The sequence below is a fragment of the Phalacrocorax carbo genome, chromosome 18 (assembly GCF_963921805.1).
Source record: "Phalacrocorax carbo chromosome 18, bPhaCar2.1, whole genome shotgun sequence".
Classification (NCBI taxonomy): Eukaryota; Metazoa; Chordata; class Aves; order Suliformes; family Phalacrocoracidae; genus Phalacrocorax; species Phalacrocorax carbo.
Window position 1 is genome coordinate 12,799,056 of NC_087530.1, and position 17,470 is coordinate 12,816,525.

The 17,470-nt window shown below is 58.8% G+C and overlaps 3 protein-coding genes across 4 annotated transcripts; all 3 read left to right on the forward strand.

Annotated features, from left to right (window-relative positions):
* The first annotated feature begins 2,299 nt into the window (after positions 1 to 2,299).
* PTGDS (prostaglandin D2 synthase) lies at positions 2,300 to 5,318 on the forward strand. The gene is made up of 7 exons (XM_064468660.1): positions 2,300 to 2,468; positions 3,578 to 3,717; positions 3,858 to 3,934; positions 4,099 to 4,212; positions 4,465 to 4,566; positions 4,804 to 4,829; positions 5,145 to 5,318. Exons 1-6 carry the CDS (start codon positions 2,370 to 2,372, stop codon positions 4,827 to 4,829), a joined length of 558 nt encoding a protein of 185 aa, XP_064324730.1. The 5' UTR covers positions 2,300 to 2,369; the 3' UTR covers positions 5,145 to 5,318.
* Positions 5,319 to 6,277: 959 nt separating this feature from the next.
* Positions 6,278 to 8,680, forward strand: LOC104047087 (lipocalin-15-like). The gene is made up of 7 exons (XM_064469080.1): positions 6,278 to 6,373; positions 6,760 to 6,899; positions 7,113 to 7,177; positions 7,478 to 7,591; positions 8,061 to 8,177; positions 8,277 to 8,289; positions 8,545 to 8,680. Exons 1-7 carry the CDS (start codon positions 6,278 to 6,280, stop codon positions 8,678 to 8,680), a joined length of 681 nt encoding a protein of 226 aa, XP_064325150.1.
* Positions 8,681 to 9,939: 1,259 nt separating this feature from the next.
* Positions 9,940 to 13,647, forward strand: LCNL1 (lipocalin like 1). 2 transcript variants are annotated; one of them, XM_064468609.1, is made up of 7 exons: positions 9,940 to 10,082; positions 10,379 to 10,518; positions 11,071 to 11,141; positions 11,806 to 11,916; positions 12,478 to 12,579; positions 12,842 to 12,867; positions 13,477 to 13,647. In XM_064468609.1, exons 1-6 carry the CDS (start codon positions 9,987 to 9,989, stop codon positions 12,865 to 12,867), a joined length of 546 nt encoding a protein of 181 aa, XP_064324679.1. In that variant the 5' UTR covers positions 9,940 to 9,986; the 3' UTR covers positions 13,477 to 13,647. The 2 variants fall into 2 exon arrangements, with proteins under 2 accessions (XP_064324679.1, XP_064324681.1); XM_064468611.1 differs by having other exon boundaries at positions 9,940 to 10,049.
* Positions 13,648 to 17,470: the final 3,823 nt, after the last annotated feature.

The following is a 17,470-nucleotide window of genomic DNA, read 5'->3' on the forward strand; positions in this document are numbered from 1 at the left end:
GTCAGCACCCCACTGCAGAGCCAGGCAGGGGACATCCTTTGCATGCTCTGAGCACGCTGCAGGTGGTACAGAGGCTTGGACTAGGGGTGCAACCAGGGTAGAGTGGCTGCAGCCCCAGATTTAACACTGCAGGACCCCTCTCCCCTGCACATCCAGCCCGGCCAGGGCTGACCTGCCAACACGCTGGGGCCAGGGTGTTTTGGGCAAGCGGTCCCAATTTTGTGGTGCAGGCTGGGCTATGGAGGGGGATAGGGAGCAGCCCCCAGCTGCAGGCTGGTGTGCTGCCCCGGCCACCCTGCAGCCCCCGGGGTGGAGAGCAGCCCTCTGCCCCAGCACCAGCATTTTGCAATCTTTGCGGAAACTGGTAACACATGTTGTTTATCAGGGACTTATGTAATGGCCCACCACGTGACTTGCGCGAAGCAGCCCCTGTCCCCGCTGCCCACGAGCAGGGCAGCCGTGTCCGGCCATGCTTGCAGACCCCCCAGGCTGCCTGGCTGAGCCTGGCAGAGTTGGGGTGTTATGGATCCAGCTCACTTTCTGCCCTGCACCCACCTGCACCCCAGAAGTGGCTGCACTGTGGTAGAGCTGTGGCAGGGCAATGGGAGGTGAGGGGAGAGCCCTCCCCTCCCACCCTGGGGAGCTGGGCTGTCCCCCAAGAACCCCCCCTGCACTGTGCACCCCGGTTCAGTCCAGCCCCCATTTATCTGGCATGAACCCATTTCTGGGGTGCAAATGCCCCGGTTGTGCCTAAGGGTCTGTGTCCAGGCACCGCAGTGATCCACAGCCCGGGTACCCCCATCCTGCCTGTGCGCCCCCAGCCCTGGCAGCAGGGTCAGCCTGCCCCATGCTGTCACTTGTGCCCCTGTTTGCCCCCATGCTCCTGAGGTTGCACCCAGCTTTGCCACCCCCAGGAGAGCTGGCAGAGCAGGCACCTCCTGGGCACCCCCACTGGCCACCTCGGCAGGGCAGAGAGCCGGGGACACCCAGGCAGTGGGGGGCTCTGTGTCCCTGCTCCAGCACATAACTACAGTGGCACCCATGGGTGCTCCATGCCTCTGATGCCCGATAGAGAGAGCTCCTCCCAGCATGCTGCACACTGAGGGTGGGCTCAGATGGGCTTAGCCCCCAGCCCAGTGTTTAGGGGAGCCCCAGACAGGCTGTTGTGATGCTTGGTCCTGCCTGGCTCAGCTTTTGTTTTAATAAATCAGCGGAGCTGGGGCCAGCCCAGCCCCTGGCGTGTGGTGTGCAGGGACGGGCCAGGCTCGCAGCTGGGTGCAGGGAAGGGAATGTGCTGGGGAGGATGGACAGGGTGGGCTGCCAGAGAAAAAAAACAGCTGTTGTGAAAACATGGTCCTTACATAAAGCACCTTGGCAGCACCATGCCGCAGGGAGAGCTGCCAGAGCTGATGCTCTGCATGGCATGGCCAGCCCTGCCCAAACTGTGCCAGACCCATGGGTGCTGCTGGCACCCAGTGTGCATCACCAGCCCTCACCCTGCGGGTGCTCAGGGTGTCCCCAAATTAAGGGGGGGGGCAGCTCAGCTCCTGCTGGTGACCCCAAACAAGGGGGAGGACATCTCCCAGCCCCTCTTGGCAAAGGGTGCAGGACGACATGGCAATGGGGGGGTGAAGCACTGGGGGTCCATCTGGCTGCGTGCTGGTCCCCAGGGAGTTGGGCATCGGGGCTGCCTGAGGCTGGGGTATGGCTCCCCTCCAACACCCCCAGCTCACTATCGGGGTGCACCAGAGCTGCACCTTGGTGGGACATGCCCTGACAGGTGGCGGGGCCAGCCAAGATACTTCCTTGGGTAATGCAGGGACTTGGCTTAGGGCAAGGCAGGGCATCCCACAGGAGCACCCAAAGGTGCCCACAAGTCCCATGGGTTGGATCAGGGCCTAGCAGGCACTTGACATTCCCTCCACCTCGCTTAGGCCCCTCTCTGAGTCTGAGTGAGACCATCGTGCAAGGACGGGGCAGCCAGCAAGCCCTGGAGCCCGGTCCTGGCCTCCTGCCTGTGCCTGTGGGTAGCCCCAGCTGCCCGCTCCGGCCCCTGGCTATGCAGCGCTGGGGGCAGGGACAGCTGCCGTGCTGGCTGCAAGCTGTATTTTTGCTGCGGAGTAGTTTGGCACCCCGAAGCAAACATGTCATATCGACAGGAGGGAAACATTTGCAGGTTCCCCAACTGCCCTTTGGCTTCAGCGCTTGCCCCTGCTCCTGCTTGCATAACGGCACTGGGGGGGAGGCAGGGCTGGCCCTCCTGGGGCCACTGCACAGCCCGCCCATAAATAGGGGCTTGCCTGATTCTCCAGCACTGCAGCACTCCACAAGCCTCCTCTTGCTCCGCTCAGCTCGGCTCGGCAGCAGACATGCACCCCGCGCTGCTTGGCTTCCTGGGACTGGCCCTGCTCGGGGCACTGCACGCACAGGACAGCATTCCCGTGCAAACCAACTTCCAGCAGGACAAGGTGACCCAGCCGCCCGGCATCACCTGCATGGGGGTTTGGGGTGTTTTGGGGGATCCTCGCCCTGAAAATGTGCGGAGATGGTGTTGCAGATGGATTTGGGGCCAGGCTAGCCCTGGCACTGGGAGGGGCAGGGCAGCCTGTGCCCCAGCAGCCCCTGTCCTTGGGGAGCTTCCAGGGCCTGGGCTCAGTGGGTCCAGAGCGGATGCAGGATCCAGGCTCCAGCCTGTGGGGCAGAACTGAGTAGGTGTGGGACCAGGCCACCTCCTGTGCTCTGGGGTGGGTGTAGATGCACAGGGATTTTACAGAAGGGACTGAGAAAAGCAAGCTCAGTTTCACAGGCAGCACGGAGCTGGGCTATGGACCCCTCCGACACAGACCCCATTCACCCACAACTCAGGGTCCCAAAAAACCAAGGGTCCTGTGCTGGGGGATCCAGGGCACCCTTCTGCTCTCCCAGCCCTGGGGTGCTGGAGTACTCGGGTGCTTGCACCCCCCCTTCCTACCCCCAGTGCAGGACAGCCCCAGCCCAGCTACATGCTGGGGTCCCAGCCCCACAGCCCTGGGGTTCTACTGAGCCAGGGCAGGGGCCATGCTGCCTACTCCTCCAGAGAGCCCCTGGAGGGGTCCTGGGGGACACAGCTACCCCAGGGACGTGATGAGGATGGAGGCACATCCTGCAGGGATGTCCTGCCAGGGTGGTCCCTGCGCAGCCCATCTCCAAGGCTCCCCTCTGAGTGGAGCAACCAGGCTAGGATGAGCCGTGCTGGCCCGGGGGTGCTGACATGCCCCTAGACGGATACAAATGGCATCTCAGGGCCAGGCAGTCCTGTCACCCCCTCCCAGGCTTGGGGTGAAGAGGAAGGAATCACCCCAAGTACCAGGCAGTGAAGAGCATGTGGTAAATCAGCACTCTCCTGGCTGCTGGGTTTTATGGATGCCAAGAGCTGTAGCAGCTCCCTGGGGGAGAAGGATGATCCCCAGGATGCTGTCCTGTCGCTGGGTGCAGGCTGGCAGGGGAGGGGAAGGAGGCCTGGGCTGGGGCTGGCAGGCAGCTGAGGGGTGAGATGGGGTCTGTGCCAAGCTGGCAACTGAGTGGAGGTCGTGTGCAGCTCACGGGGAGATGGTACAGCATTGGCCTGGCCTCCAACTCCAACTGGTTCAAGGAGAAGAAGCACCTGATGAAGATGTGCACCACGGTCATCTCCAGCACCGCAGATGGGAACCTGGAAGTCACCTCCACCTACCCCAAGTATGAGCATGGGGAGGGGGTGAGTGAGCAGGGGGTGCTCCCGCATCCCAGCTGGGGTGGTGGGCACTGGTGCCTGGGGCTGTGCGTGGGCTGGAGCATCCCCCTTGGCCCCTCTGACATCCTCATGCTGTGCTCCCCAGGGGTGACCAGTGCGAGAAGAGGAACAGCCTTTACACCAAGACGGAGCAGCTGGGGCGGTTCAGCTACACCAGCCCACGTGAGTGCCCAGCTCCCAGCCCATCCTCCTGCAGGGTAGACCCTGACGTGCCCCCAGCTCCCAGCCCAGCCCTGCTGTCTCCTGTCCCTGCTCCTGCCCTTGCCGGAGCACTTTGGGGCTGGCTCCATGCCCAGAGCTGAGCCGTACCCTCTGTGTCCCCGCAGGCTGGGGCAGCAAGCACGACATCCGTGTGGTGGAGACCAACTATGAGGAGTATGCCTTGGTGGCCACCCAGATCTCCAAGAGCACCGGCTCCTCCACCATGGTTCTGCTCTACAGTATGTCTGCCCTGGGACCTCCATGCCACCCACCCCCCAGGACCCCCCGGGATGTCCTCAGTGGGGGATATCTCCCATGGGAGAAGGGCAGCATTACCTCCCAAGCTGGGATGACCCATGAGGCAGTTGGGTTGGACCCTCCTTTGTGGGGACACTGTCCGTTGCTGGGCTGCCCATGCCCTGGGGCAGTGTGACCCCTCACTAGAGGGTGCGGGGTGGGGGGGCTGCCTCTCACCCTGTTTTCGGCTGCAGGCCGGACGAAGGAGCTCAGTCCTGAGCGCCTCGAGAGGTTCACCCAGTTCTCCAGGGAGCAGGGCCTGATGGATGAAGACATCCTCATCCTGCCCCAGACAGGTGAGAACACCAGTGGGAGAGGCTGGAGGGGCAGGAGAGTGTTGGGGAGCAGGGGGTGAGGTACCCCAGGCGGGGCTGAGAGAACACCCTCCTGCCTTCTCCTTGCCTCCCTGTGGGGCCAGCATGGGGCCAACCATGGGGTGCTGCTAGGCAGAGCTCCATGCAGGGTCCCTCAGCAGGGGTCAATGATCCCCCAGCCCCTGGAGGAGCTGATCTCTGCTTTTCTTCCTCCTGCAGACAAATGCATGGCAGATGCTGCCTAGGTGAGTCCTGCCTTCACTGGGGCTCAGACCAACCATGTGGGAGGGTACAGGGGTTGCTCAGAGCTGCTCCACCCCACAGAGTACCCATTCCTTTCCTGGGCCCCCGAGGCTGCTCCTCTTGCTGGGGTCCCCCTTTCCACTGCTGGGGATCCCCCACCCCAACCCATCCCATGGGGTGGTTCTTTTGTTGCCCCAGGCCCTGGGTGGTGGATGCCCACCCACTTGGTGCTGAGCTGGCAGGGCCGATGTCCCCTCATGTGTCCCCCTGATTCCCCCAGCTCAGCTGCGCTACCCCCTGCCCCCCATCTCTTCCAGGCAGATGTACCAGTTGCTGCTGGCCAGAGTCCCAAGAGCACCATGAGCTGGCGAGCACCCTGTCCTACCCTGTCTCGCCCCCACCACACCCCCAGCACCACAGCAGCCTTCGCTCCCTGGCTTCACATCCCACACCTGTTCCCCCATCACTATTAAAGCCTGTATAAAACCAGACCCCTGCCCTTGCCTACTGGGTCATTGCAGAGGAAGCCCTAATGGGGCAATGGGGAGGGGGAAGCACAGCTGGTGCTGGTGGGCTGGGCTGGGGCTGGTGCTGGGGGTCAGGGCTGATCCCAGTTCCTGGCTGTGGGGCTGCCAAGGGTGGGACCCCATGTGGACTTGCAACCCTGCGCCATGGTTCTGCCTGGCCACCAGACTTGCCCCATCCAGAGAAAAGGAGCACCCAGGACTGGGATCCACTCCTGTCTGCCCCCTCGGGCACCCTGGGCAACTCCTGCCTCCCTGCCTCAGTTCCCCTGTCAGACAGCAGGCTGGCAGCATGGGGATGGGGCAATGGGCAATCACAGGGGAGTTCTCTCCAAAAATGTGGGGGCAGGATGGACATGAACCAGAGCAACAACTGTGAGGTCTGGATGTGGCTTAGCCCTGGCTGCCTGCCTGCTCTCCATGCCATGAGCCTGGACCTTCTCCAGGAGCGGGGTCTGTGCCCACTGCCAGCAGCCTGTGAAGCCGCAACCCCTTCTAGGGGGGCACAGGGCTGAGGCTCAACCCCAGGCTAAATACTAGCCCAACCATCCTCCTTCTTGAGGCAGGATCCATCCCGGCACTGCCAGACCCTAGGGCCAGTGGGCAACAGCCAAGAGTGGGGGACTGGGGGCACTCTCATCCCCCTCCCTAGACACAGCACCAGGCGTGGGGCATCACCCAGCTCCCAGCGTGCTCCAGGCTGGGTCTCACACAAGGCTGCGTTCATCCAGGACTGGGCAATTAGAGGGCGAAGGGGCCAACGCTGTCACCTAACACGAGTAAAAGTTATCCCTGCTCTTTTGTAACCTGTTGCATAAAGTGGAGGCGGGCAGTGGGTGCTGCCAGTGGTGGGGGCTATAAAGGTGGGTGTGGGAAGAGGCAGGTCCATGCAGCCTCTCCTGCCCACATTGAGCCTCTGGACAAGGATGACAGTGTTGCTGCCCAGCATGGTGCTGGCCCTGCTCTGCATGCTCCAGGCAGGGGCTGATGTCCCCGTACAGCCAGGCTTCAATGCCAAGAAGGTAAGGGCACAGGGTGCCCACGAGGCCGGTCCTGCCTGGGCTGGTTGGGCTGCCTGGGGCAGGGTGCCCATGCTGTATCCCCAGGCACAGGCAGGCACCCTCAGGCAGTCCCCAGTCCCAGCACCAGGGCAGCTGCCTGGCCGTGTGGATGCCTGTGCAAAATTGGATTAGTCCCAGCCAGCTCCTGCCTGCTGTGGCCAGACCCGCTGCAGGGAAACGAACACCCGGGGACATGATGCCCCTGAGTTTGTGGTGCTTCCCCAGGGAACCTGGGCCAGGCACTGTGCCCACCCTCCTGGCACAGGGCAGGGCAGGTTGTTCTGCACACAGGCAGGTGGCAGGTCCCCATGGCTTTCCGAGACCCCACTGGTGATGTCCTGCTACAGTTTGCAGGGAAGTGGCATGTTGCAGCTGTTGTTTCCAACTGTTCCATGTTCCTGAAGATGAAGGACGGGTTGAAGTTGTCCATCGCCACCATCAGCTTCACACCGGAGGGGGACCTGGCTCTGAAGCTTCTCTGGCCCCTGTGAGTGCCTGTCCTGCTCGCCACGTCCCTCTTGGGCCAGGGGCCTCCCCTCCCCACCAAGGTGGCTGGGTGAGGAGCATCCTCCCCCCGACCCACTGCCCCATGCATCCGGCCCTGCCTGCTTCCTGGCAGGGCACTCCCCTGCCCCGCCACCCTGCTGTCCTCCCCACGTGGTGTCCAGCCATGTTTGCCATTTCCATTTTTCCTTTCCAGGCTGGACAGATGCCAAAAGATTGAGCTGCTCTTCCAGCAAAGCATGCAGGCAGGGCACTACATGGGTATGTGTGGCCAGGGGGTATTGGAGCCACGGACACCCTGGAATGGAGGGTGGGCATCACCAGTTCCCTGTGCCCAGGGAGCAGCGGGAGGTGGGTTTGGTCCCTCTGCCTCCATTGCTCAGCGAGAGGTCGTGCTGTGGGTGGGTGCCTGTCTCCTCTGGATTGCGAAGGAGTACCCTTCTCATACCCCGCTCAGACAAATCTGGGGCTCAAGCCCTGAGCCATGAACCCTGGTGGGGGTCACGGAGGTGTCTGGGCTGTGCCATGTCGCCCACCCAGGCACCATCTGGGGTTCTTTAGCAGCTCAAGACAAGAAGGACCTGCGTGTGATGGAGACAGACTACAGCCACTATGCCATTGTGCGTGAACTCCAGCAGAGTGGGCAGGTGCCCAGCACCACACTGCAGCTCCTCAGTGGGTACTGGGAGTGGGGACGGGCGCCCATGGTTCCCTGGGGCAGGAGACGGGCTCCCCACCACTGCTGCAGGCCACTACGTTGGTACCCAACATGCTGGCACCCAGGCACACCTAGGGAATTCATTTTGGGGTGAATGAAACTTTGCACCAAAAGTATCCGCAGTTTATTAAGGTTTGATCCAAAGCCCCCCTGCAGTGTGCCAGTCCAGCTGTGGCCCCCCAACCCCACCAGCTGCCCCATACTGCCCCAGGCAGGTCGGTCACCCACTCCAAGGAGCTTGTGCCTCTTTGCTGCCAGGCCAGGGCAGCTGCTGGGTGCCCAGGGTCCACCCTGCACCGCCATGGCTTAACCTTTGCCCTTCCCTGGGGTCCCATCACTGCCCTGCAGGAGCCAGACCCCCAGAATGGGGCTCACTGCTGGGTTCCCCCACACCCACCAGCCCCCATTTTTGATGTCTGGCTGCAGCAAGGGAGCAGGATGTGAGCCCCCAGGTCCTGGAGAATTTCAACAAGCTCATCCCCACCGTGGGCTTGACCAATGACACTCTGACTGTTCTGCCCAAGTCAGGTGAGTGCCAGGAAGGCACGGGGTGTCGTGCACAGCCCCTCTACTTGGGGATGCTGTGTAGGGGCTCAGGGCACGGCCTGTGGCATGCTCACTCCTCTCTTTGCTTTTCAACAGATCAGTGCATCAGGTGAGTGTGGCCAGGGGAAGCTGGGTCTCCCTCCTGGCATGGCCTGGGCTGAGCAGGGACTCGCAGTCTCCCCGGGAGCCCTCCGCCTGCCTCAGGTCTCTGCGTCACATTGGCTTTCCCCTGCTCTAATGGCTTGTCCGTCTGCCCTGCCTCCCTGCAGCTGAAGGGGCCAATGCCAGGGCCATGTGTCCTCCAGACCTGGTGGAAACCAGGCTCTCCTCCCTCCTCTGTGGTGCTCCTTCCCACCCTCCCCAGCTGGGCTCTGTTGGACCTGCTGCCCGTGCTAGAATCTCACCTCACCCTCCTAAATAAATCGGTGCAGAAGCTGCCCCAGAACTCAGTGCTATTGTTGGCAGGAGCAGGGGTCCTTCCAGGGTCCCTGACACCCTGAGCCCAGTGGTCCTGGATCTGACCCTTCCTCTCAGCACCCCAGGGGTGTTGGGGGCTCCTTTGCTGTGTTGTTTGCTGCACCCAGCATAGGGAGGATAGGGAGCAGAGGATGGGAAAAGTGTAGTGGGGCAGCTGCCAGGGGTGTGAGCAGGGGAGAATCAAGCTGGGATGAACAGGGTCTGGCTCACGAAGCTCAGATGGGTGGGCAGCAGGTCTGGGCAGGCAGCATTAAGCAGGCAGGCTGCCCAGCCCTGCCTGCATTGGCTCTGGCTCCCAGCAGGCAGCTCATCCCCAAGACACCTCTTTCCCTGCTCAGCCCCCACTCCCAGGGCCACATCGGCAGGAGTGGGGCTGCACTGTGGCTGCCCAGGGTAAATGCATGGCAGAACTGGGACCCCCACACCTGTCTCTTGGCCCCCTTGGTGCCCCCATCTGCCCACTGACCAAGGTAGGACCATGCTGCAATGAGCCCCAAGGGCAGCCAGCGCCCTTCCTCCATCTCCCTCCACCTCCTGCAGACTGGAGTCATTCGCTGCTCCCCGACCCTCCCCGCCACTGCTCTCCTGCCCCAGACCAAGGGTCCCTCAGTGCCCAGCCAGGTACGGGCTGCAGGAAACAGCATGGACCCTTTTGGGACTGTGACCTCAAGAGCCTGTCAGAGCCGGTGCACAGGGGACGGGACAACACACCCTGGGAAGGAGGGCACAGTCCCACAGTAACATGAACTCCATTCTCTGCTTGCCTGGCTCTGGGTGCATCCTGCTTTGTGAACCCTGAGTGCCCCAGAGCAGGTGGGTGAGCCTGTGCAGGCACCACGGGTCGGGTCATGCTGGCGGCATGATCCTGGCAGCAGCCTCGGGGCAGGTCACTGAGCCTCTTTGTGATGGGTCACTGGGTGATGGTGCTGCCGTGGCCAATGCTGGGAAGGACCTCCCTGCTCCTCCCGGCAGCCATCCATCAACCAGCTGGGAAACAAATGCTCTCTTTGTTCTTTCACAAGCAACTAAGAAACAAGGAAAATCCTAAATTTCAGTGCTAGCGCAACAGCTCCTGCAACCCCGCTTCTCAGCCCCTTTCTGGGGCTTGCAGGCACTTCCCTTCTTCCGCAAGACAGGAGGCTGTTTACCCTGAGGTGACTTCAGCCTTTTGAAACCACCTTGCCCAAGCCAACACGGGCAGCATTACCCATGCATCTCAGCACGCAGCAGCACGGGGGTGGGCGGAGTGGGGGAGCACAGCGCTATAAAACCGGCAGCCCCAACACCATTCTCCATCCTGCTGGTGAAGCCGGAGCAGGCTGCAGCGAGATGAGGACCACGGGGCTGAGCCTGAGCCTGGCCCTGCTCTGCTTGCTGCGCGTGGAGGCTGAGGTCCTTGGGGCTGCGGGGCTGGACAGAAGCAAGGTAGTGTGTAGCATCCTGGGGAAGGGAAGGTGGGAGCATGGCCTCCAGTCACCAGGGTGGAGACTGGAGAGGTGTTTTGGTACTGGGAACAGCTGGGGACCCCACAGCCACCGCTGGCTCTGCTGTCACACCCAGGTGAGGGCAGTCACCCAGCTCCAGCATAGGTCCCCCAGCAAGGATTTCGCTGCCTGGAGGGGATGTGGGTGTCCCATGGCCCAAGGGTGTCCTGGCTCAGTCCCTGAAGGGGGACAGCCCCTGCCTGTTCCTCTGGACTCACAGCTCACCTTCACTGCCAGATTGCAGGGAAATGGCACATTATTGCTCTGGCCTCCGACTCCGAGAGCTACCTCCAAAAGAAGGATGAGCTGAAGATGGCAATGGCCACCATTGCAGACTTGGGGGAGGGCAACCTGAAGGTCTCCTTTGCCATTCCCAGGTAAGTTCCAAGCACTTTTCTCCATGGGCTTCACTGACTGACCTCGTCCTTGGACCTTTACCAGTGAGTCTCCACCTAGGTTCCTCTACCCAGCACCCACCAAAGACCTGGGCAGGGCCACCAGCCCCGCAGTGTGAAACAGGGGCTTGGGACTGCTGCATTGTGGGGACACCTTCTTCAGGACAGGCCAGGCAGACTCAGGGCAGCACCAGCCAGGAGCAGTCACACCACAGAGGCTGAGGCACCCTGGTGCTCCCGGCAGGGATGCAGCAGAATAAGAGACCCTACGATTAAAGCTTTCCCAGCAGGACCAGCCTCATCCCACCAGCTCAGCACGTCATGGGGCAATCCTCAGGTGCCAGCATTGTGCTCTGCCAACCCAGGCACCCGTTGCTCCAAGGGTGCCGGCTGTCCCCTACCTCTGGCCATACCACCTCAACCCTGAACAGCAAGTCCCACATTTGGGGTAGCGACCCTGGAGCCAGTGTCCCCAGGGGAGGGGAAAGGGGGGGTCAATTCACCCCAGCCAGAGCATCCTTCACTGTTTTGCAGCCCAGAGGGATGTAAGAAATCGGAGATGATTCTACAAGCAACAGGCATCCCGGGTGAATATTACAGCTCTGGTGAGTGGAGGGATCCCAGCCCCCAGGACAGGGTGGAGGCACTTCCCACCATCCCTGTCTGAAGCGGCTGGTTGTCCCAGAGCACCTGGCCCTCAGGGGTGCCTGTCTGCCTCTCCTGAGGTCCTGGGGTAGGACATCCCTCTGTGGCCAGTTGCCAGCTGCACCTCAGGGCTGGTCCGTGCCAGAGCTAGTGACCATCAGCATGGTGGACCCCCCCACTCCCTCCCTCTGGGAAGCTGCTATGGGATAAGATGGACACATTCAGACCAAGCTTAAACCCTGGGGCAGAGCAGGTTTGTTTTGCCATGGGGCTGTGAATGGATGTTCACAAGGATGTTCGCAAGTGTATTTCCTACCTTACCCAGCCCACATATTAGATGACACTGGCCAAACTACTTTGCTGTCTGCAGTGACTATCCCCAGACCCTCCTGTGTTCATCTCCCGTTCCTCCACTCTGCTGTGATCTGTGGGCTCCCCCAGGCTTTCAGAGGAGACTTAGCAAGAAGAAAAACCAGGAGGGGGAGACCCAGGAGAAAGACAGGCTGGGTGGACCTGGCCCTTGGCATCCTGTATGGGGCTTCACACTCTTACAGCCCTTTTGCAGTGTGGGAATTCTCAGGAGGAAGTAATTAATTTTTTGCTTTCCTCCCTTTCTATTTGCAGAAAGAGGCAATAAAACAGTGCAGGTGGTGGATACCGATGGCAAGACATATGCAGTTATCTTTGCCTCCAGAGTGAAGGATGGGAGGACCTTGCACATGCTGAGGCTCTACAGTGCGTAACCAGTGGTGGTCTGACCAGGGTGAACACCTCTGACAGGGTGCTTCACAGTGTCCTGAGAGGCCAGGAGGCAGGATTCCACAGGAGATACCCCCTCCTCTCCACTGCCCTCCTGCCCTGGTTGGGGTGCGGGAGCAGGGCTGGGGCTGCTGCATGTCCCCTGCATGGCAGGGGAAGGGGCAGTGACTTGGGACTTTCAGGGGCGGCTGGGGCTCAGGCTTTTGTGCTGTGCTGGCAGTCCATGGCCTTGGGTAAGTCGCTTGGTGAAATGGGGCAAAGAGTGGGGGTCCTGGTACAAGGTGGGGCAGAAACGGTAGGGATGGGAACCAAGAGAGGAGGCACTATGCTGGTGCCAGGACATCCACTTTGTCTTGTCCCCTGGGAGGGGTGTCTCATGTGCCTGGCCACCACTGCTCTCCAGGACCTCCACCACTGCATCCAGCCTTCTCCCAGGGACTGTCATCCATCCTGTCCTCACCTGGGTGCACTCACCACCTAACCACGAGAAGCAGGGGCAAGCCATAGCCTGGAGCTAACTCATGTCTTTGCCTTTAGGCAGGACCCGGGAGGTGAGCCCCAAAATCACAGCACTGTTCAAGAAGCTTGTGAAGGAAAAGAGCTTCACTGATGAGATGATCAGGATGCTGCCCAGCCAGGGTGAGCACTACCCAGAACCATGTTGGCTGGCTCAGTCAATATGGGGAGGTGGGACACACTTGGCATGGACTAGCTCAGCCCATCACTGCCACCACTTTGTGGTCTGAGCTGGCAGAAGAAAGTGCTGGCAGCAAGAGGTGTTCTGGCTTGGCATGTCCTGGCTTTCACCTTGTTCAAGTTCATTCCTGGGTTGTCTATTTTGGGTACTAAATGGGACTAGCCAGACCACAGCCCTGAACTCAGCCTTTCTCTTTATTTTCAGAGGAATGCAGCCTTGATGAAGCATAGGTGAGTTGCTGCAGTGCAACATGGAGTTTGCAATGTCCTCAGCTGGAAATTGCCCCCCCCCCCCCCCCCCCCCCCCCCCTTGGTGCCCTAGCAAAGGCCACCATGAACTCCTCTAATTACTCTGGGGGCCGAGTTGTTTGAACCTGCACTGGAGCTTGCACCCAGGTAGGACCATTGCCCTTGGAGCTGCTCTGAAGCAGGACCCCCAGGGTGCAAATGCCCAGCAGTGAGCAAGGGCACTTGAACCAAAACCACCAGTTCGGTGGAGAAACAGCTGCAGAGCTCATCTAACAGTGAGAGCTGGGATACCGGCTCTTGCCAAAGGGACCTTGGGGTTGTGGACTGGCAAAACTGGCCAGAGGTTGGGTTGGTGTCTCACCATGCAAAATGTGGTTGTTTTTGGCCCATTCTGGCAGGTGATTGCCCACCACATTGGTACACATTCAGGTGTACAGGTTAGAAATCTAGTGCTGGAGATGGCTCCCCCTACAGAGCTGGGGCTAGTTGGAGGAGGACACACTGATCCTGATGGAAAGCCCTGCTTGCCCCTCTCCATTAGCCTCCTCAGCTCAAATACTTATTAGCCCACCTCTCCCGGCTGTCTCCTAGGAAGTGTGGACTGGCTTGTGGATGCTCTGGCTGAGCAATGCAAGACCCACGCTTTGAAGCTCCAGGCTGCTGCTCTGCCACCCCTCTTTTGAGCTCAATGGTCAAGGCTCTGACACGTTTCCTGCTCCTCCAGCACCCGGTCCCTCCTTTTTGCCAAATAAACAGAAACTTACCCCAGACCTTGGTGTAGCTGTCTGGGGAGAACCTGGGGCACTGGGGCACTGGGTCATGTGGTCCCTTCTGTTGTCCTCCCAGGATCTGTGGCTGGTGAGCAGCCAGGGGCAATCCTGGGCTGAGCTCACCCAAGTGAGAGCAGTTTCAGAGCCCACCATGATTTTCCATCCTGGGTGCCTCCCATTGGGCAGGACCGTGGCCAGACAGAGGTGGGGCAAGGAGCACAGTGAGGCTGGAAATCCCATGGGCATGAGGGGGTGAGTGGAGAAAGGCCATGGGGACTTGACCACGGAGACTGAGGTAGAGGGCTGCAACTACCACCACCATCCAACTCACCTTCCCTCCACTTGCCTTGCTGCGAATGCAGCCCTCTGCTCCCCTGGACCCCCACTCATACACCAGCTCAGGCTGGGGCAAGACTCAGCTTTGGGACCTCTCAGCACTGCAGTGCTGCAGGGCTGGTGGAAGGTGGAAGATGGGTGCCTGAATCCTCCAGACCCAAACCCAGAGAGCAGGTGCGGGGCTGCATGTGGTCTCTGCCCCTGGGCACTACGCACAGAAAGCCCCACTGGAGCCAGATTATCTGGTGGTGGTGGGCATCTGTCTCCAGAGACTGTGTTCCTTTGAATTTATATTTCTGAGATCCCACTCCATCCTTCCCTTCCTGCTCTATTCAGCTCCTAAAATCCACCCAGAAGAAACCACAACCCACCCAGGGTAACCCATGTCCACAGCGAAGCCCTGCCACCTCAGGCATGCTCATCTCCAGGGCTCAGGCAGTGTTCACAGGCACTGAGGTCTGGCAGCATATGAAGCAGCTTCCACCTCTCTGGGAAAAAGTACTTCGTTCAAAATCCTCTCTGCTGGCCTTTCATCCTGCCCATCCCCAGACAGCCTGGCTGGTCATCTGGGTGTTCGTTTCAGCCTGGGATCTGCCTTGCTGCTGCGTAACCATAGCAGGTACCACAGAAGGTGGTGTCCTAGCAGCTGAGCACTTCGGGATGCTCCCAGGGGCTCCTTCCTCCTCCCCTGGACTAGGAAACTATATTTGGGAAACTGCCTCTCCTGATCTTGAGGATCATGAGAGCTGGACATGTCCCAGCAGCAGCAGGGCAAGGAACCTCACTGGGACTTCCCAACCCAGCATCATCTCCACCCTCTTTGGAAAAAGCCCAATGTTTCCAGCAAGAATTCGCCATGGAAGTTTGGACCGGAACAATTCACCATTTGCTATGGTCCCAAGAGCAACAGGACCACACGCAGCTTTGCCTCGAGGCTTGTTTTCAGTATATGTTTTGATGTAGATGAAAACATCCTGCTGCCAGCAACACCCTTCGCCAAGGGCTTTGTGTGATGGAGAGTCCCGGTGCCTCCACATCATGTTCCAGCCAAATATTTCCCTCCTGCCATGTGCAGGCATCACACTGCCAGACAGTGATGAAATAATTTCTCTTTGCCTCCGGCATTTTCCACCCCCTCCTTTTGTCCGTCTGTTTTCTTCCTGTGCCCTGGAGCAGGATGCACGCAGGCAGCAATTTCAGCTCTTTTCTGGGTGTGAGTCCCCTCTGGGCAGAGCAGGTGGGGTGTCCCCACCGCAACCCCTCATGATCCCGCAGCCTTCTCATCAAGCCTGTCCCTGTACCCGCTGCTCAGCCAACGCTCATCAGACCAGCACCCTGCTTTCAACAACAGGCAGGTACAGGGGCAAGGAGAAGCATGCAGGGACAGAGTAAAAGAAGGTTGTAACTGCCCCTCTTTTATCCCCCCAGCAAACCTGGCCAGATGTCATTGTATATTTAATGCCATGGGACTTTTCTTCCCTGATTGTTTCCAAGGCCTTCCTGGGGTGAAGCACCTTCTTGGCACTGGTGGCATCCTGCAGCGAGGAGCTTCACCACCCATCTCTGCACACCCCTTTGCTTGTTGTGGTGGTTTCACTTGCAGTTCCTTGGCCGGGTGTTGTGGGAACATGCTGGTGAGATGGGCTGGTGGGGACCGGGTGGGTGCAGCATCAGTCCAGGCACCCAGCTGGCTGCTGGAGAGAGCAGAGGGGTGTTGGGCCAAAGGAGGTGCTGGACCAGGCTTTTGTGTGCGAGGAGCAATTTGGAGGCTCACAGTTGATGGCTGCAGTGCTTTCTGGTGATGAAGACTGTCTTCTCTATTAATCCTCTTCATGCTGTTCCAGATCTTAATTTTTTTACAAGTCTCCTTGCTCTCCCATCTGTGCCTCTCATCCTTCTCCCTCCCTCCCCCCCCGCTTAGGCCATGTCCCTGCTGGAGTTGGCTGACCAGACCTGGTCATCCGCCCAGCTGAGGTGTGGGTACAGCTTAGATTTACAGGGCGTCTTGTCCTGTTCCCCCATCTTGTCCTAATGTCTCCTCATGTTGCAGCTGCCACCATTGTCACCTGCTGCATGTGGACAAGGTGTTTTACAAGACGTCTGTTGGCACAGTGAGCTTCCTCCGTGATCTTCCACCCTTTTATTCTCTCCCAGCCACTCATTTATCCAAGAAAGGATATTTCTCCCTAGCCTATGGCAGCTTGTCCCCTGCAAGCTTTCATGAAGACCCTTTTCAGATGACCAGGGGATGTTCAGCACCAATACCTTGTTGATTCCTCCAGAAACTGTATTTCTGAGGTGTGATTTTCCTGTGCAAAAGTTGGATTCAGTCTCCCCTGTGACATAATTTGTCCATACATCAACCAGGTCTGCCATTTATTACAGCTTTTGTAAGTATCTGCTCACACTGCATAGTAGATCTATTTGTCTGCAGTCTCTTTACCTCTAACCACCTCTTTAAAAGCCAGCATGTTTTCTTCTTCTTGTCTTCTGGTGAAAACTAGGAGAAGCAAAGGTGAGTCCAAACAGCAGATAACATGCTGCAGTGAAAAGTTTGAGTTTCATACCTGATTTACTTTGACTGGAAATGTCTTCTCCTCTGTCTTACTACTCGCGTACTTCTGTATTGGTAGGATAGATCCTTTCACATGTTAGCAGAGATCTAGCCTGGGGATCCACCAAACTCCTCAGCCAAGGCAGATATGGAGTTTCTTCACTTTTCTACCAGCTTATTTTCTTTGAATACTCTGAATTTGACTGGCTACCGGCCAAATATTTTCTAGTGTTAAATTATCCCAGGGCCTTTGAAGAAAGGAATATATATAAGTGCAGATGTCATTCCTCAGAGTAGGGAGGCAAGGGGACAAATTTGTCATCTTTGTTGTCTTATGTTGTTGCCAGTTAACTTACCAGGGGTCATTTTACTGCCTTCATGTGGATGCAGCTTCAGCAAATTTGAGAACATTCATCTTCTGATCAGCTTCTTTAAATTGATTTAATCACACCGACTTCCCTTTGGGCTTTCCCTTTATAACATGGTTTAGCGTTTGTATTTGCTACTATCAGCTTAAGTGCTCAGAGTGAAGCTAAGCTGGTCTTTCCAGACAATCTCTGTGCCATATGTAGTATTTAATCCTCTTGCCTTTCCACTTTTTTCCCCTTTTAAAAATAAAATGCAACTGTATCAGAGTGTCTCTGATTCTAAGCATAGTACTGGCTGTCACAAGAATGGTGTTTTGATTTCAGCCCATGAGCCAGGTCCTGCTTGCTGCTTAAGGACCTGTGAGCTCTTGGCCATTCCAGAAACTGGAGCCCATGGGTGCCCATCCATGCCAGGAGCAACCATGCATTAGAGCCTCCTGGATGTCCTGGCTGTTGCATGTGACTGGTGCCAGCACCACCATCACCACAGCAGGAGCCACTCCAATGACATACAGTCACCAGGTCTTGTCCATCTGTCTTGGATGGTATAGAGTGAG

Coding starts and splice junctions, on each gene's coding strand:
- PTGDS (XM_064468660.1), top strand. CDS start 2,370: ATGCACCCCGCGCTGCTTGGCTTCCTGGGACTGGCCCTGCTCGGGGCA. Junction 3,935..4,098: donor GTTCAGCTACACCAGCCCAC/GTGAGTGCCCAG, acceptor GTGTCCCCGCAG/GCTGGGGCAGCAAGCACGAC. Junction 4,567..4,803: donor CCTCATCCTGCCCCAGACAG/GTGAGAACACCA, acceptor TTCCTCCTGCAG/ACAAATGCATGGCAGATGCT.
- LCNL1 (XM_064468609.1), top strand. CDS start 9,987: ATGAGGACCACGGGGCTGAGCCTGAGCCTGGCCCTGCTCTGCTTGCTG. Junction 11,142..11,805: donor GGGTGAATATTACAGCTCTG/GTGAGTGGAGGG, acceptor TTCTATTTGCAG/AAAGAGGCAATAAAACAGTG. Junction 11,917..12,477: donor GCACATGCTGAGGCTCTACA/GTGCGTAACCAG, acceptor CTTTGCCTTTAG/GCAGGACCCGGGAGGTGAGC.
- LOC104047087 (XM_064469080.1), top strand. CDS start 6,278: ATGACAGTGTTGCTGCCCAGCATGGTGCTGGCCCTGCTCTGCATGCTC. Junction 6,374..6,759: donor CAGGCTTCAATGCCAAGAAG/GTAAGGGCACAG, acceptor GTCCTGCTACAG/TTTGCAGGGAAGTGGCATGT. Junction 7,178..7,477: donor GCAGGCAGGGCACTACATGG/GTATGTGTGGCC, acceptor GGGGTTCTTTAG/CAGCTCAAGACAAGAAGGAC.